This window comes from Leptosomus discolor, chromosome 1, assembly GCF_034619465.1.
Source record: "Leptosomus discolor isolate bLepDis1 chromosome 1, bLepDis1.hap2, whole genome shotgun sequence".
NCBI classification, from domain to species: Eukaryota; Metazoa; Chordata; class Aves; order Leptosomiformes; family Leptosomidae; genus Leptosomus; species Leptosomus discolor.
This window is the reverse complement of record NC_141391.1, coordinates 214087554-214103813: the sequence shown is the minus strand read 5'-3', so window position 1 is coordinate 214103813 and position 16260 is coordinate 214087554. Positions and strand designations below refer to the sequence as shown.

Genomic DNA, 16260 nt, shown 5'->3' with positions numbered 1-16260 from the left:
CAAGGCGCTGAGCAGCCACCACAGCGCTTCCCCCTGGAACCTCAGCCCTTTCTCCAAGACTTCCATCCATCACAGCTCACCGGGACCCCTTTCCGTCTACCCACCCGCCTCCTCTTCCACTTTATCCGCCGGTCACTCCAGCCCGCACCTTTTCACCTTCCCACCGACCCCTCCTAAAGATGTGTCCCCGGATCCGTCCATCTCCACCCCCGGCTCCACCGGCTCCACCCGGCAGGACGAGAAGGAATGCATCAAATACCAGGTGTCCCTGGCCGACACCATGAAGCTGGAGTCCTCTCACTCTCGGAGCAGCATGGCCTCTTTAGGAGGAGCCACCTCCTCCGCTCATCACCCCATCACTACCTACCCACCGTATGTCCCAGAATATGGCTCTGGACTTTTTCCCCCCAGTAGCCTCCTAGGAGGATCGCCTACCGGGTTCGGGTGTAAATCGCGACCGAAAGCACGGTCAAGCACAGGTAGGGCTTTTGGCTTCTTCATCGGGAGAGGAAGCTATAAGGGGAGGGGGGGAAAGCGGGGGGCAAAGGGATAAGGCTGCTCCCCCCTCTCCTCTCCGCACGCAGAAGGATGCGCTTAAGCATCCGTGTGATGGTGAAGCCCCCCCCGCCGGGGACACACACACACCCCGCCCCGACAAAAGTGTTGATAACTAAACTCCCCCTTGCCCAACCCGGGCTGGGGGTATAACCCCAGGAGCCCAAACATCCTCCCCACAACCCCCCCCCGCCACCCCGCTGCCGCAGGGCTCCTGCCCCGGGGGCGATCCGGCCCCCTCCGCCACCCCGAAGCGCCTACGGCGCGCTCAGCTGCGGTGCCCAAGGAGGAAGCGAAACCGAGGGAACCGCAGCATTAGGGTATCTCTCTGGATTTTAATCATGGTACTAAATCCCGGCCAACTTCCCCCGCCTGCCCTCCGCCCCGCTCTTCCCAGGGCCTCTTCCCATGCGGCTCCCGGGGGTGCGGGGAGGGTTTTCCCTGGGGCGGGGGGGGGGGAGCTCGCCCACGCAGCCCCCAGCCCCATCCAGCTCCTAGCCAGGGGGGCTTTGACCACCCCTTAATATAACACTCCCCCCCCCCCCCCCCCAAAGCATCCCCCTGGCCGTAGCGCTTCGGGAGGAGCTGGGGGGGGGGGGGCGGGGGGGGGCGGTCCCAGCGCTGTGCGCACCCCGCGGAGGGGGGTGCGGGCAAGTTGCGCGGCTCCGGGTCCCGATGGCTGAACGCTCCGGGCTTGGATGTTTGTGTGTACCGAGGGGTAGTGTGTGAGCCGGGAGATGTGCGTTTGTGTGTGTGTGTGTGTAGAGGAAAGGGCGATTAGTCAAAAGTCTTTTTTTTTTTTTTTGCCTTTTTTTTTTTCTCTCCTCTCTCTTTTTTTTTTTTTTTTTTTTTTTTTTTTTTTTTTTTTTTTTTTTTTTTTTCCGAGGAGGCTGCTGCAGGGTTGCCTGGCATGAATGAGATCAGTTTTCAGGGTTTTTCCAGGGTGACATTTACTCTGTCTGTCTGAGCAGGGACTGTCTCTATTTAGCTGATATGTTTGAGCTAATCCAATTATTTTCAGACTGCTGCACGCGACAGTTGCATTGTTTATCCAGCGCCAGGAACTTTAATAGAGTCCGGATGCGGTTAGAGTGACAAAAAACCCAGACCTGTATGTTTTGTACATGAAAGCAGGAGAGAGAGAGAGATGGAGTGAAACAAAAGAGAGGGACAGAGACTCAAACAGCCCCGGAGCGGCTGCCCCGTTTAACCGGAGGGGAACAAAACGACCTGGGTATTAACGGGAGCGACTCCCCGCCCGGCCCCGGTACGAACCGGGTGCTGTGCCGGGGTAGGGACCGGTTTATTCTCGCCCCCGGTACAAGCCGGGCTGTGCTATGCTCCCTCGGCCGCCCCAGCGCCTGCCGAGCCGCAGCTCCCGCCAGGGCACCGGCTGCGCGGTATTTTCAAACCGTCTTGCCCCCCCCCCCCCCCCCGCCTCTTGTTTGCCTTTTGCCACTTTCTGTTACTTTACCTTCTAGAGAGACATCTGCGGTTCGTGATAAACCAACCCCAGCAGCAACACCTTTTTTTCTTTTTTTTTTTCCCTTTCTTTTTCTTTTTTTTTTTTTAGAAGTTCATTTTAGCAAACTGGGAAGCTCGCAGACAAAGAGGGTTAGTGCTGGAGGAAAAGGAGGGAGGGGGTGTTTTTGTAGGATGAAAGAGAGAGAAACGGCTGCAGAATGTATTTTTTTTTTTTTTTGGTGGTGTTGTTGGGGGGTGAGAGGAGAGGGCTTTAGCGCAAAGGCTCTGGAAAAACGGTTGCCGTTTGTGGTTAGGGCGCGGATGCCTCTTGCTCGAATGTAGCGCGGGCTGGGGCAGTGGGGAGCCGGCTCTGTGCTGAGTTAGCTCTGCTCAGGCCGGCTGAGGTCTGCCGCTGCTCTCCGATGGGCCAGAAGTGTCTTTAGGTGCGAGAACCCCCTCCCGACACACAACCTCTCCCAAAAATAAACACTTAACCCTCTGAAAGCAGCTGAGAGGCATGCCCGTACTCCCCCAAATTCCTTCTTCCAAGCTGGGAGCCGGTGGGCTGGGGAAGATGCTCCCCCATAGGTGGGGAGAGGCTAGAGAGGTGCCAAAAAGGATGAGAAGGAGGGAAAGACCTTAATCAGGTCTCAGGCAGGCTTGGGGCTCTTTGGGATCCCAAATATTAGGGACAGACCATCAGGCTGCAGATGCGGTGGGGAAACAGAGGGGTTTCCTGCAAGTTGGGTGGTGGAAGCTTAATTGCAAATCGATCGATAGCGGATATTGGCAGAGTGGTTGTGTATTGGCTGGGGCCGGGGAGGTGTTTTGGTTGTTGATCTGTGATTATTTTTGGGGTTCGTGGTGTGGTTTGACCTGAGACCAAAGGAAGAACATCCCCCCCCACACTCCAAGGCTCATTCACCCCCCTGGGAGCTGGGGCAGTGCTCAAGGAGTGACCCTGGGGTCATCATACACATCAGAAAGGGTGGTATGGACCTAAATTTGGTATCTGTCCATCTCAGGGGGGTGAGGTTGGAGGCTCCTTGCAAAGCCTACTGAAGTTTGTCTGGTCCATACGGCAACATGGGGTCTGAAGGGCTGTAGAAGCCCTTCATCCAGAGGTGAGGGGGAATTTTTAGCCCCCCCCCCTCAAAGGAGGGACCTGCAGGAGAGCTGAGAACTTCTCCAAGGAAGCCCCTTGAGCCACCATGGGGTTTGGGTTGTCATTGTCACCATCCCACTTCCCTGCTGCTGGGACACAGGCCTGATGCTGCCTGTGGGGTGCTGCTGGGGAGGGGGACAGATTCAGGCCACACCAGACTCGCCCCAGCCTGTGCCAGGGATGTCACTCAGCCATGGCCTTGGATTCTTGCTTGGACATCCTGGGCTTGGAGAGGTCTGGCAGGGTCTGGCACGGCTGGATCTCTCAGGGGGTTGTTTTTTTTTTTGGAGAGGGCTTTCCCCAGCTTCTTTTACCTCCACTTTCCCTAAGTGAACTATGTGCTCTCTTGTTTCCAGAAGGCAGGGAGTGTGTAAATTGTGGGGCTACCTCAACCCCTCTGTGGAGAAGAGACGGCACCGGGCACTATTTGTGTAACGCCTGTGGACTCTATCACAAAATGAACGGGCAGAACCGGCCCCTGATCAAACCCAAGAGAAGACTGGTGAGTCTCCTTCTGGTTTATTATTTATTTTCCTTCTTCTGCAACTTTTGCTTCTTGTCAGCAGCTCGGGGTGAACAGGGAAGCTCATCCAGCTCTGAAATCCGGTCCCACTGCATCAGAGGGCTGGGATGGGGTGATCCTTGGAGAGATGCTCTCAGCTGCTGTGGGCCTCAGTTGCCTGGTCCTCTTGCAAACTGCAAAACAGGACAAGAAAATCAGGATCTGGGGCTTCTTGCAAATGAGAACTAAGTTTTCTCCCAGGTTGCAATGGGGCAGGTGCCTCTGCACAGTGCTTCTGGATGGCGATCCAGGGACGGTGGCTCTTTCCAGGGGCTAAAGGCAGAGTAATCATTTCCTAGTGACCAAAGAGATTACCAGGAGAAAGGATTTCTCCTGGGCTCTCCACACTGCTATCCTCCCCTTCCCAAGTGTGTCTCCATCCCCCTTGGCTGGCGGTGTCGTGGAGGGGCGACCCCAGCAGGGTACTGGGTGCCACTGGGGCATCAGCTGGATCTTGGTCCTGCAAAGCGCTTGGTGGATGGTCCTGGTACCACTTGAACCTGGTGTGGTCATTTGTACCTGAGCCATGTGGGTCTCAAATGGTGTCATTCCCCTCCGAGTCGGTGTCAGTGAGGGCACAAGGTAGGGGATGGCAAAGGCCGGTGAATGTGCAACGCCGAGCGTGTGCCCAGGGCCACGGAAGTTGGAGCAAGAAGAAATGTGAGGGTAAATATTTGAAATAATAGTTGCAAGCCTTGCTACTGTGCTACGTACAGGCAATACGTTACAGCATCCCCAGTGATCTATTTATGAATTTTCCTGGAAGCCACAAAAAGGTCTGGAAGCTGTGGGCACGGCTAATAAATACATTGAAGTATATTTGGCAAATAATCAGGCAGACCACAAGGGGAAAAAATATAACAACTGGGGGAAAAAAAAATACGTTCCCTGCTTGGGAAGTTATTGAATATTTCGAATTGAGGCACGTTTGGTTTTGTTAGGATTAAAGACGCGGATGGGCTCCTGGGAGCTGATCAAAACGTGGAGGAAAAGCAGCTCTCTGTGAAGTTTCGGAGCTGATGGATGGATCTGGCTGGTTTTGTGAGGCTTGTGCCTGGCATGACCAGATCCTGCAGGCAGGAGAGGGGTGGTTCATTGGCTGTGTGTTCCCTGTAAAGGTGCTCAAGTCCTCGGTCTGGCAAATCTTAGGCACGGATTCAGCTTCCTCACCCATGAGATGCCTGCAAAATTGGGCCGGCTTTATTCCCACAGGCACCGGGAAGTGTTTGCAGGATATGGCCCCAGGAGGGGTTACGCTGCGAGGGGCAGCGTCTCTGTCTGGCCGTGCGGGTTTTGGGCAAGATGCGGGTTTATCCCTCTACCCCCAAACTTCCCATGGGTGAAATCTCTCCGTACCTTCCCGTACGGGCTTTTCCCGTATAGGAAAATGTTGGTCTCCCTCATCTTTCATAGCCATGTTAGAAAAAAGGAAAAGCTTTCTAGGGAGGGAAGTGCGGGCTGGGATTTTAATTTTTTTGGGCAGCTCTCTCATTCGCTTCTCCTCCTCGCCCTGGTTCTTCTGTCTTAAACACACACCACCCGTTTTCTTTTTTCTTTTTTTTTTTTTTTTCTTTTCCTCGTTCTCTCTTTATGTGTAAAGTTAACTTCCTAGGAAAAAGCTGCCGGATATCTGAGCCCTGGAGATAACTCCTAAACAACAGCTCTGTTTCCCCAGCCCAAACACACAGGAGCTTGAGCGTATCCAAACAAGCGGAGGGGGAGGCAGAATAGGAAAGCGGCTGGAAAGGGGGGGAGAGCTTTCAAAAAGTGTCTGATGGAACCACGAAAGAATGTCCCGAGTCACCCTCAGCCCGGCACATGTAAAATGAACTATATAAATAAATACATTGTAAAAGGTCATTCTTGGGGAAAAAAAAAAAAAGAGAAAGAAAGAAAAATGTAATGAGAGACTTTGTCTTGCATAATCACTCCAATCTTGGGCTTTTTAGTTAAAGTTTAAGTTACAAAAAGTTCCTGTTCTTTGAACGCGGCCTTTGCTAAATGGGAACGTTTGATTTTTCTATATATTTTTTTTTTTTTCCCAACACTGCCTGAGGAAAAAAAAAAAAGAGAGAGAAACATTCCTGATGCTGTTTGCATCTACAATTATTTCCCTTGCTGACCTCCAAAAAAAAAAAGAAATCGGAAGGCACAAAAGCTGCGCCCGCGTTCGCGTTTCATGCGCATAGATGTAGATGTGTGCGTGTCTGTGGCTTGACTTGATCTTTCCTGGGTTGTGAAGGTGAGCAGGCTGGGGTATGGAGGTTCAGGGTGGGGATCCAGTGCGCTCTTCTCTCCTTCTGCCACAGGTTTCCTGCGTGACCTTGGGCTGGTTTTGTAGGTTCTGATCCCAGGTGTGTTGAAACTAATGAAAGGACTCTGATGGGTTGGAGAGAGAAGGCAAATAAATCCTTAGATGCGGAGAACCGAGCCCAAGCCTTATTAAATTCAATGGGCGTTTTTGTAAGGGCTTCCTTTAGGGGAGATGGATGGAGCCTTGCCGGCCTGAGGTGGCTCAGACAGCTCTGCTTCATCCCGGGGGGGGGAAGGTGGAAGATCTGGAGATGTTGGCAGTGGGATGAGGACTGGCCAGGTGGTACCACGTCACAGCCCTCTTGGAGACCGTTGTGTCCCTGTCGTAGCCAGTGGCAGCCCCGTCACTGCTGTTGCTGAGATAAAAATCTTCCTTTGGATTTTCTTCCTTTCCCTGCCCATGTGGGTGCAGAGCTCTCCGTTTCCGCGTCCAGCCGTGCTGGTTTCGGAAGGATTGTAGCCGGTTTCTCCAAAGGCCTATGCACGTGCAGTTTGATTTTAGGAAGTTGATGCTTGCAGCTTTGTGGGTCCCCCATGTCAACCTGGACACTGAAAGTGCCCTTTAATTAAATATCTTCATCAGTGCTTGGTTCCTTCTGCACCACCCTCAATTCCACCTTCTCATCACTGCCGGCCCTTCTGAAGCTGTGCCCCTGCTCGCATGCAACAGGGCCGTGGGGTCTGGTCCTGCAGATGATACGGGCCACTCTATTAGTCATCCCATAACTTACATGGCCGGGCTCGGGTCGGTGATTAGCGTCAGTGGATGCCTTTGCTGGGAGCTTTTACAATAACGTTATTATTCATTGTTTCCTGCCCACTGCCGGTGTCTCTGGTATAAGTTGGTACAGCGTAAAAGGTACAGCCCGGGACCGAAAGAGCACAGAGTTTAAAATATTCAGCTAATGACGCTGAATTTTTGTAGGGGAAACGCACTGGACGGAAAAGGTTTTAGAGAAGACAGTGGATGTTGTGATTTGTTCATGTATTTAATGTCGGAATTTGTTTGAAGGCAGCAAGGTGGTGACCAGGCGTGTCTTTCAAATGCACTTGCTGCAAGAGAAATTATGGCGAGCGCTGTGTAGAAACCCCAAATATCTTCAAAGGGGATGTTTCCCCTGTGTGGGCTGAGTCAAATATCACTGGTTTTTAGAAATTTCCTTAGGCTTGATTTTTGGGTCTGATAAGGGCAAAGCTGCCATCGTGAGACTCAACCCAGCCTCTGAGCTACCCGTGCGGGCCAGTGGGAGCTGGGGGGGGGGCAAAGCCCTGCAGACTTGTCCCTCTGCAAGTTGTTGTGTTCAAAGCATGTCTATCAACGCCACGATTTTGATGGGAACCAAATTTGAGGCTGTGGCATGGTCTGGAGGAGGACACGACAGGGGCATGCGTGTACACACTGTTGGGGCTTCTGCTGTTCATGGTGGGATGCTTCAGCTTCTCCTGATGGCGCTGGGGTTTTTGCAACCAAAGACCCGTGTGCCGTTCCCAGCCCCTGCTCCTCACCAGCATGGAGAAGTCAGCTAAAGGCCTCATTGGGCTCGAGATCGGCTTGTTTCAGCGTGGTTTGTGGTCAGGCAAAATGGAACTGTCCCCACGGGCAGCCGGGGAGAGACTCTTCTTGTCAGATCAGGCTCTCTGTGATGCTTCCTAATGCTCATGGGCACCGTATTATTTATTTTTCAGACAGGCCTTTTTGTCTAACTAAACGAAAAAAAAAAAATCCTGCTCTATCTAAAACAAAACCAACCCGTCCTCTCTCCACCTACGCCGCATTCAATTATGATTAAAATTGCAACATGATCTAACAAGAGCTGGTATTAACGCTAGCGCTGTGCCAGTGTCCATGTTTGCATTTTGGGTTTGTTGTACAGTATCCAAAGATGCGGTATTTTTTATTTTTTTAAAAATGTTGGATGTGCTACAGTGTGCGGCTGTGTGGGGTGAGGGGTAAATTTGAAACAGTAAGAGCACAAAAGAGAGCATTAAAGGCTCAGTTCTGCAAGGTGCCAAGCATTGCTATGATCTGGCAAATCGCTTAAGCACATGTTTTAACTTTAAGCACATGAGCAGTCCCATTGAAAGCAATGCATCGGGATGAAATCAGAGCTCTGGGACTGTGTCATATTGATGAAGAAGAGATAGGACGGGATCTAAAGGTCTTTTTTTTTGGGAGCTGTAGGCACTCGCACACACGCAAACATGCATACGCATTCACACAGGAGTCTGCAAACTCCTTTTCCTCATTCAGTGGCAGAAGGACAATTTGTTTCTAAAGTTACAGTTTTTAAATGATAAGTACGAATTCATGCATGTGAAAGCATAGTGACTTTGCTAAATTTGGCTTCGTTAAATCATTATTGCAGCTAACAAAAAAGCTTCTTTATACACCTTGACGCACAGACTTTTTTTCTTGTTCTTCCCCCTTTATGAAATGGTAAATTCTTCTTTCAGGCTCATTACCAATCCTTAAATAAACATGAAGGTTTAGGTTGCAAAAGGGTGTAATTAAAAAGTTGGGATTCTCGCTCTTTGCCACAGTGTTATTTCCGATCTGGAGCCTGTATCCTTTGAAGATGAGCTGAATTTACGGGACCGGGCTGTGCTTGCGGTCGGACCCGGCGAGCAGCTGCCCACCAAGCTCAGCGTGGGTCTCACCCGGCGCTCGCTGGAGCCGGCGTGACTCATGCCGTTGACTCCGGCAATTGTTGGTTCAGGCCCTGACTGCAGAATTAGACCCCTGGGGGGTCTGAGAGAATTAAGATGGAAAGACATGTTGGCATTTAAATAATATTTTCCCCTCTGGAATGGGCTGTGCCAGCGCTGCTAATTTTGATGAGTTCTATCAGAGGTTTAGCACTCACTTTTAGGATGCCCTTTGGCACCTGATTCAGTTCATATATAATTTGGGATTAAAGTACCTCAGGGATTTTTTTCAGAATTATTATTTGTTCTCACAAGCCAGTTTCTGGAGGCCTCTGCTGATGTGCGTCAGTCTTGCAGGGCTGATGTTTTCTTTCTGAGAAATTTTGCTGATCGCATCTTTTTCTTTTTCTTTTTTATTATTATTATTATTATTATTTTAACACGGGTGCTTTTCTCTCCTACTCCTTCTCTTCCCCTGTCTCTCCCCCTCCCTCCCGCAGTCTGCAGCCAGGAGGGCGGGTACGTCCTGCGCGAACTGTCAGACCACCACTACCACCCTGTGGAGGAGAAATGCCAACGGCGATCCCGTCTGTAACGCCTGCGGGCTCTACTACAAGCTGCACAATGTAAGTGTGACTGTAACACTCCATAACGGGGCCTCAGTTTCAGTGCTTGATGGTCCAAACTCTTCCTCGACTTAAGGATTTCCAGTCTTGGGTGGTTTTGAGACCTCCTTTATCCCTTTGGGAACCTTGGGGGTTGGAGCGATGAGTTGGCATCCCCTCAAGTGTAGCTGATCTGACTCGGGGAGGTATAAAACAGGGGTGTCCATGGATAATGTTAGAGCTTTCCCATGCCTGAGCCAAGAAAGGAGGGGTGAATCAACACAGAGAGATCAACACGCTGTCCTGCAAGCCGATACCCCTTCTATGCACAGCTTGGTTCCTCCAGCAAATACAAACTCTGGAAAAAAAGTAAAATGTGCCAGCAGCTATTTAGATCTTTCTTGGGTTTGTGGCTGCCGTTGTCCCTTCCCTCCAGCCGTCCCCAACGATGATTTATTTAGGTCTTGTGTTTGCCCCGGTTGACGCAAGCAATTCCTAAACCAAAAAGGACTTGATTTAGTTAGCGGGTTGCAGAGTCTGCGCAACCTGTGATGTGAATTTTAAAACATCTGTCATGGAAGGAAAGGAAAAATGAAATGAAATGGCTGGCAGATTTAATCTAACATCTCCATGCAAAGCCAGCTTGCAGGAACCAGGGATATGTGCCCCAGGGAAAGAGCTAAAGGGATCTGAAAAGTCTTCTACTGAATAATACTGCTAATAAAGGAGTCTTAAGGCTACTTCTGTTACTCTTATTCCACATGTGGCATTAAAATAATTATTATGTCAGAAGAAGGAAAAGACTTTCAATTTCTCTGCTTTGATATTATTTTTTTTTTTTTTTTTTTTTCCTAGTGATCGTTTGCTTTATGTTTGGCTTAGAAATCTTGGGCTGTGTTTTGCCCTCATGTCCACCCATGCAAACACATCAAAGACAGATCAGGTTTCATGGGGCGTCCAACCCTTGTGGTGTCTCAGTCCCTTCCATTTGTTATTTCAAGCTTTTTGGTTTCTTGGGATGAGTAAACAAGTTTGGATCAAGTAGGGAAAAAAAAAACCCAGCCAGGCTAATTTTTCACCTGTTCCGTGAGAGGCGTCTCTCTTGGAAAAAAGGAAAATGTGTTTACCCTTTAGTAGGCAGGCATCTCGGCACGTTTTGAGTCCTGTGTAGCAAGCGAAGCTTGTTGTCAAACTCTCAGTGAGATCACCACAAGCAAAGGGGTTGAGCCCAGGGTGAAAACTCTCAGAATATCACAAGAAAATATTCTGTTTGCTGTTTCCATGACAAGAAGGGAGCAAGGTCAGCCAGCTTCACCGGAGGAGTCTATGCTTGTGCTATATTTTCATTTTGCCCTTGTAGCCACCAATGGTAGGAATTAAATCACGTAGCTTGGGAGACATATAAGGACACCTATACCTGAGCTACTTCCCCTGTACCCCAGCAAAGCCCTTTGAAGAAAACAGGCTCTTCTCAAGTGCCCTTGTTTGGACTTGATGGAGATGCCTGTGTTTGGATGAGATGACTTGTACCCTTGAAGACAGTGTATTTTCTCCCTGTGACTACAAAAGGTGGCAGAATGATGGGTTCAGATATGTCTACCTGCATTGTGGACATCTGCCTGGAGGAATGCCCCCCCTAAGGTGTCTAGAAAGGTGCCTGGGTTCTGGGGTTCTCCAGAACTATGCCTGCAAGAGCACATCCTTTTTCACACTAGCATTATGAACCTAGTTGGCCTGAATTGACCCCTAGATCTGCTGTTTAGGGAAACTCCAATCCAGCTGTGAAATTTGTGACATGGGGCAGGCCTTGAGCGCATTGGAACCATTTTCATATTCATTAAAAACACCGACAGCTGCTTAAAAGCTCAGCACAGCTACTTACCAAAGTCAAGTAGTATCTTGCCTTATGAGCAACCCCATTAATGGGACCTGCTTAAATGAAACCCCTAGAGGACTGGGATACTGTGTGTAGCAATATAACTAGGCAAGGATACTAAAATCTGGCTATGACTGGGTAGATACTTTTTTTTTTTCCACTTTTTTAAGATGATGCTTAGTTATTACTGTGGTGAGAAACAGTCAACATTGCAGCTGATAGTCCTTGACCACTCTCAGCTTCAAAGGTCCACGATGGCAGAGCGTTGGAGCATTATTCTGCAGCCCAAATGGCTTTAGAGGCTGTGGCTGCGAAGGCCACGTTGTGCTTCAGAACCTAAATAGGAGTGAGTTTTTTGTGACCAGTGGTGAGGCGGTGGTAGCTTCACGGAGATGCCTTCTCTTTTTGGCTGCTGGGAGGCAGGACCTAGGGAGCTGTGCTAATTGCCTGGCGAATGACACCAGCATCATCCTTTAATCATCTCAAGGCAGGGAGGAAGTTTGGTGGTTGCATGTGGATAAGTTTCCTTGGCTGGTGCAAACTGGTCTGGTCTGTTAAAGCCCAAGTCTGTTTGTGTAGGCTGTGGTCCTGCTCCCTTTGTGTATCTTATCTGCTTCGGTTCTCCATCAGGAGAGCTGTCAGAAATAGAGAGGCCCAAGTCCCTCCCAAACACCTGAGTGTTTCTGCACAGATGTTGCATCAATGCATCAATGCCAGCGGAAGGTCTTCTTCTGCTCGGAAGGCGCCTCCACCTTGTTTCAGGCTAGGTTGTAGCAAATTCCTGGCTGCTTTTTCACTTCCTCCCCACCATTTTGTCTTTTCTTTGGGCTCAATGATTTTTTCCTGGACCTTCAGATCATTAGGGTATTTTAACGGATTGATCTGAAGATGCAACTTACCCAGTTTTTCAGTCCACATCGGGAACAACTGCAGCGAAAAGGCTATTTTTTTTCCTGGTGTTATTTTTCTCATGAGGCTGTATCAGTTTGTTTTACTGTTGATTTCCACAGCTTAAGCAAACCCATTTGTCAGTAGGATAGAAGCAATAATCATAATAGTCTTGGGGTGCATTTAGTGAAGCTGCTGGCATTTCTCCCACTGACTTCAACAAGAGCAGGCTCCATTAACACCAGTATTAACAATGACTAATATTTCACATTGATACGATGCCTTTCATCCTGTGGCATCCCAGAGTGCTTTCTAAGATACAGCCAGCCTGGAAGATTAACCCAACATTGTAATGACTATGTCTGAAGGATAAATCCGCTTCAGTGACAGGACCTTATTGAGGTCAATGGCAAAATCCCATTGTCTTCAGTCAGAGCAAGATCAGACCTATAATGTTTAAGACTATCCTCTGGATTTGATCTGTTGAATGTGAGGTTCTTGTCCTTGTTATTTTAGTCCTTCTTAGAAGCAGGATGAGCCTCCACTCACTTCAGGGATAGATGGGAGTGTATCTTGCTGGAGGTGCACAGCAGACCATCCTGTGCCTATAGAAAGCAGTGAGTTGCCATTGTTTTTGGGAAAAGTCCTCAGAAAACGCCTCTTTCACAATCTCCTAAAGCAGGACTATGCATCCCAAGAGCAGAGCAGTTGGTATTTTGCATATGATAAAACAAAGAGCATAATTCCTGCCCATAATTAGTTGGCTCCATCTGAAATTAATGAATTTCATATACATGTGTTGGGCTGGTTTAATTTTAATTTAGCATGTGTTTGTCATTTTTATCACAATGAATTTTCATGGAGAAGGTCTTCCCTCCGGGTTTCTTGTTTCTCTACCCCAGAAACAGAGATGGGTCCATAGCTTTGATGTTTTAGGGACCACTTTAACTCTGCTGTGACTAGCCTTTGAAGAAAAATTTTCCAGCTTGCTGCTGTGACTGTGCTGGTCTCAGTCCTCCTCACATTTATCCGAGTCCTTATCTGTTTGGCACTTGGGTCAGATACTTGCCAGGAGGGTGAGACCACATACACTGGAATGATGTGCCCGGCTAACAGCTTGGATGGCATCTCTGAATCCAGTTGTGGGGCCGGCCGTGACTTTGTCCCCATCCTGAGCAGGACTGGTATTCCCATCCTTAAGTTTCACATCAAATCATGGCCTGGGCCGATCTGTCCTTAGCGATTGAGTGAAACATGAGAGATGTTGCTTTGAGGAAGTGGTCATTGTCCTGCAGGACGTGACACCATGCTACACAGGGTCAGGACCCCATGCTTGCTCTAAAAGCCAGCACAGACCCAGTGCCAGCACCAGACTGCGGTTGCCTTGCCACTGCCAGCTCCTGAGTGTGCACCTTTGCTGCTTCACCTGGAAATCAATTCTGGCTGCCCCTGAGCCTTGGTGTCACGATACAAATCCTCATTAGGAGCTGGGGAGGCTGGGGCTCGTGTCTACCTCCCTAGATCTGAGCTGGACTCACAGGGGATCGGGACTTCCAGGTTTCCTCTAGCATCGCTGCCTGGTGGGGCTCACGTGGGGCTGCCTCCTGGCTTTGAACTTGGGCAGCGTGTCCCTGCTGGCTGGTTTAAAACAGGCCAGGCAAAGATTTCCCATCCCAGCCACCCAGCTGGAGCAAAGGGCCTTCCTTGTGTATGTATCCCCATTCCCTCAGCGAGGACAGGAAGCCAGGGAGACGGGTGGTGGAGTATTTAAAGCCCCGTAACATTTGAGGTTTTTGCTTGTTGCTGCCCCAGGGCTGTCATTGGGCTGCGCATAGGCAGATTCCTCTTTCCTACCTGTAGCAAGCAGGGCTGCTCCCTCCGGTTCCCTTTATCCAGAGGTAGAGGAATCAGCCTTTTATTCACTCCTTTTTAGGATAAAGTGAAGTTTCCCATCACTGCTGGTACAAAGAGCCTGGAGTCACTAGTTCAGACTGAGATGATGAGCTTTGGGATGCCTAAACCGGAGCGGATGAGCCTGGTCCTTCCTCTCCCTATGCCTCCCTTCCCATGTGTAACAGGGAGCTATTGCATCCCTGCTCCCCAGGGAGAGAAATCCATGAATGATACCCATGCTGTGGGGAAAGGCATCAAACAGTAGCTGATGAGCAAGAAGTGAAACTTCGCTGTGATCTGGGAAAAGGGAGTGCTTTATCCCTTGTGCTGATTTAAGATCTTATGGATGAAGATCTGCTCAGGACTCTTGAAGGAAACACTGGGGTTGAGACAGTAGTTCGCAGTGGACAGCAGATCCATTCCCCCCCCAAGCCTTTTCTTCCTTTTGCAGAACATCCATCAGCACTGCTGTGTAGTCACATTTATTATGAAAAGTGGTGTTCAGCCCTGGGGAGTTTGCTGGGCTTTCCTGCCTTCTGCTATGGGTGAAATTCTGCAGAGGAGCCTGTGCAAGACCCCTGTAATTCCCCATGTAGGCTCCCAAGTGCAGATTTTTAAGGAGGTTTATGGATATTGTATGCATAAATCCCTTCCCAAGTGGGGTTTCTGGGGCTTTCAAAGCACCTGTACTAATGCATGTTATGATGTCGCTTCTCTATGCAGCAATAGGAGTTTCTTAGAGGAGGTTCAACAAACCTTTTCCTACCTTTCCCAACCCTGATGGGTGTACAGTTGGCCATTGCAGCTGCTTATATGCACGTAGAAGAATATAATGCGTAGGTTCCCTATAGATATGTCTCCATGAAAGTAGAAAATGCTCTGCCGGGCAGCACAGACACCAGCTTCAGCACCCCAAAAAAACCCCTGGGAGCCTTTAGATATAAAATCGGATCTGCTAAAGTCCATCTAAAAGGATGGTCAGAGCAAAATCTTTCAAAAGAAGAAAAATAAGACAAATACCTGTCACTTTTGTGAAGGGTTTGCCCAGCTCCCTAATGCCACTGTGAAAGTTTGAGACCCCTCGTAGCACATAAATTGCAGCAGCTCTTGCTGCTAATGGTTTTAGATCAGTCAGGAAGCCTTGGGGTGAGATGGTGTCTGTGGGGAGTATGTCAAGGTGATAATGACTGGTTTCATACCTAAACACGGTGCAATTACCTAATGTGCAGATAGCTGAAATATTTCAGCTGCTGCGAGTTATTTGGGTATGTTTTGCTCCTGTGAGGAGGCTCTGCCAGCAATTTTCTGTTGTCTTGTCTTAAAAAATTTCGACCGAACTTGGGATTTTCTGGTGGGATCTGAATTTTGGGATGAGGGGAAGAGGTTGTGTAGCCATGGCACACGGGGCATACAAGGGGAGGAGGGGGACTGCTGGCTGTTCAGCTGGTCCTGGGCACATCCCCAGGACTGCCCAGGCATGGGGTACGCGAATCCCATGGTGACGTGGGGAGAAGGGATGGAAGCACAAAAAAAATAATTGATTTTTGTTTAGATTAACAGACCCCTGACTATGAAGAAAGAAGGAATTCAGACCAGAAACCGAAAAATGTCTAGCAAATCCAAAAAGTGCAAAAAGGTCCATGACAACCTTGAAGACTTTCCCAAGAGCAGCTCCTTTAACCCTGCTGCCCTCTCCAGACACATGTCCTCCATCAGCCACATTTCACCTTTCAGTCACTCCAGCCACATGCTGACTACACCGACACCGATGCATCCTCCATCCAGCCTCTCCTTCGGACCTCACCATCCTTCCAGTATGGTCACTGCCATGGGTTAGCGAGAGACTCCCCTGCTGAATGCTTACGGTCTCAAAATGAGATTTACTTTATATACTTGCATTTTTGCAGGCGTGTGGTTATGGGTCTGACGTCCCGAATCAAATGGGAGGGGGAAAAAAGAATTAAAAAAAAAAAAAAAAAATGTTATTTGAAGGCGTAAGAGAGAAAAAAATTTTAAAAAAACCCAGAAAAAAACTACAAAAAGCACAAAAAAAGGAAAAAAAAAGAAAAAAAGAGAAAAAAAGTAAAAAAAAGAGTTTTAAAAAAGTGATGTTTGCCACTTTTTAAAGGAACTCACTATGGCGTCTATGTATTCTTACCCACTGAATCTGGATACCATTTGTGAATAAGCCATTCAGAACTTGCATTCTCTATTGGACAAGATCTCTAGTGCTGTGAAAAAAAAATAAAATAAAATAAAAAATGCTGAACATTACATATAACTTATATTGTAA

At 48.9% G+C, this 16260-nt stretch overlaps 1 protein-coding gene across 1 annotated transcript; it reads left to right on the top strand.

Annotated features, from left to right (window-relative positions):
• Window positions 1-246: 246 nt before the first annotated feature.
• On the top strand, window positions 247-15915 carry GATA3 (GATA binding protein 3). Its single transcript, XM_086474850.1, has 4 exons — window positions 247-479; window positions 3541-3686; window positions 9206-9331; window positions 15520-15915. The coding sequence occupies exons 1-4, from the start codon at window positions 281-283 to the stop codon at window positions 15802-15804; spliced, it is 756 nt and encodes a 251-aa protein (XP_086330976.1). The 5' UTR covers window positions 247-280; the 3' UTR covers window positions 15805-15915.
• The last annotated feature ends 345 nt before the right edge of the window (window positions 15916-16260 follow it).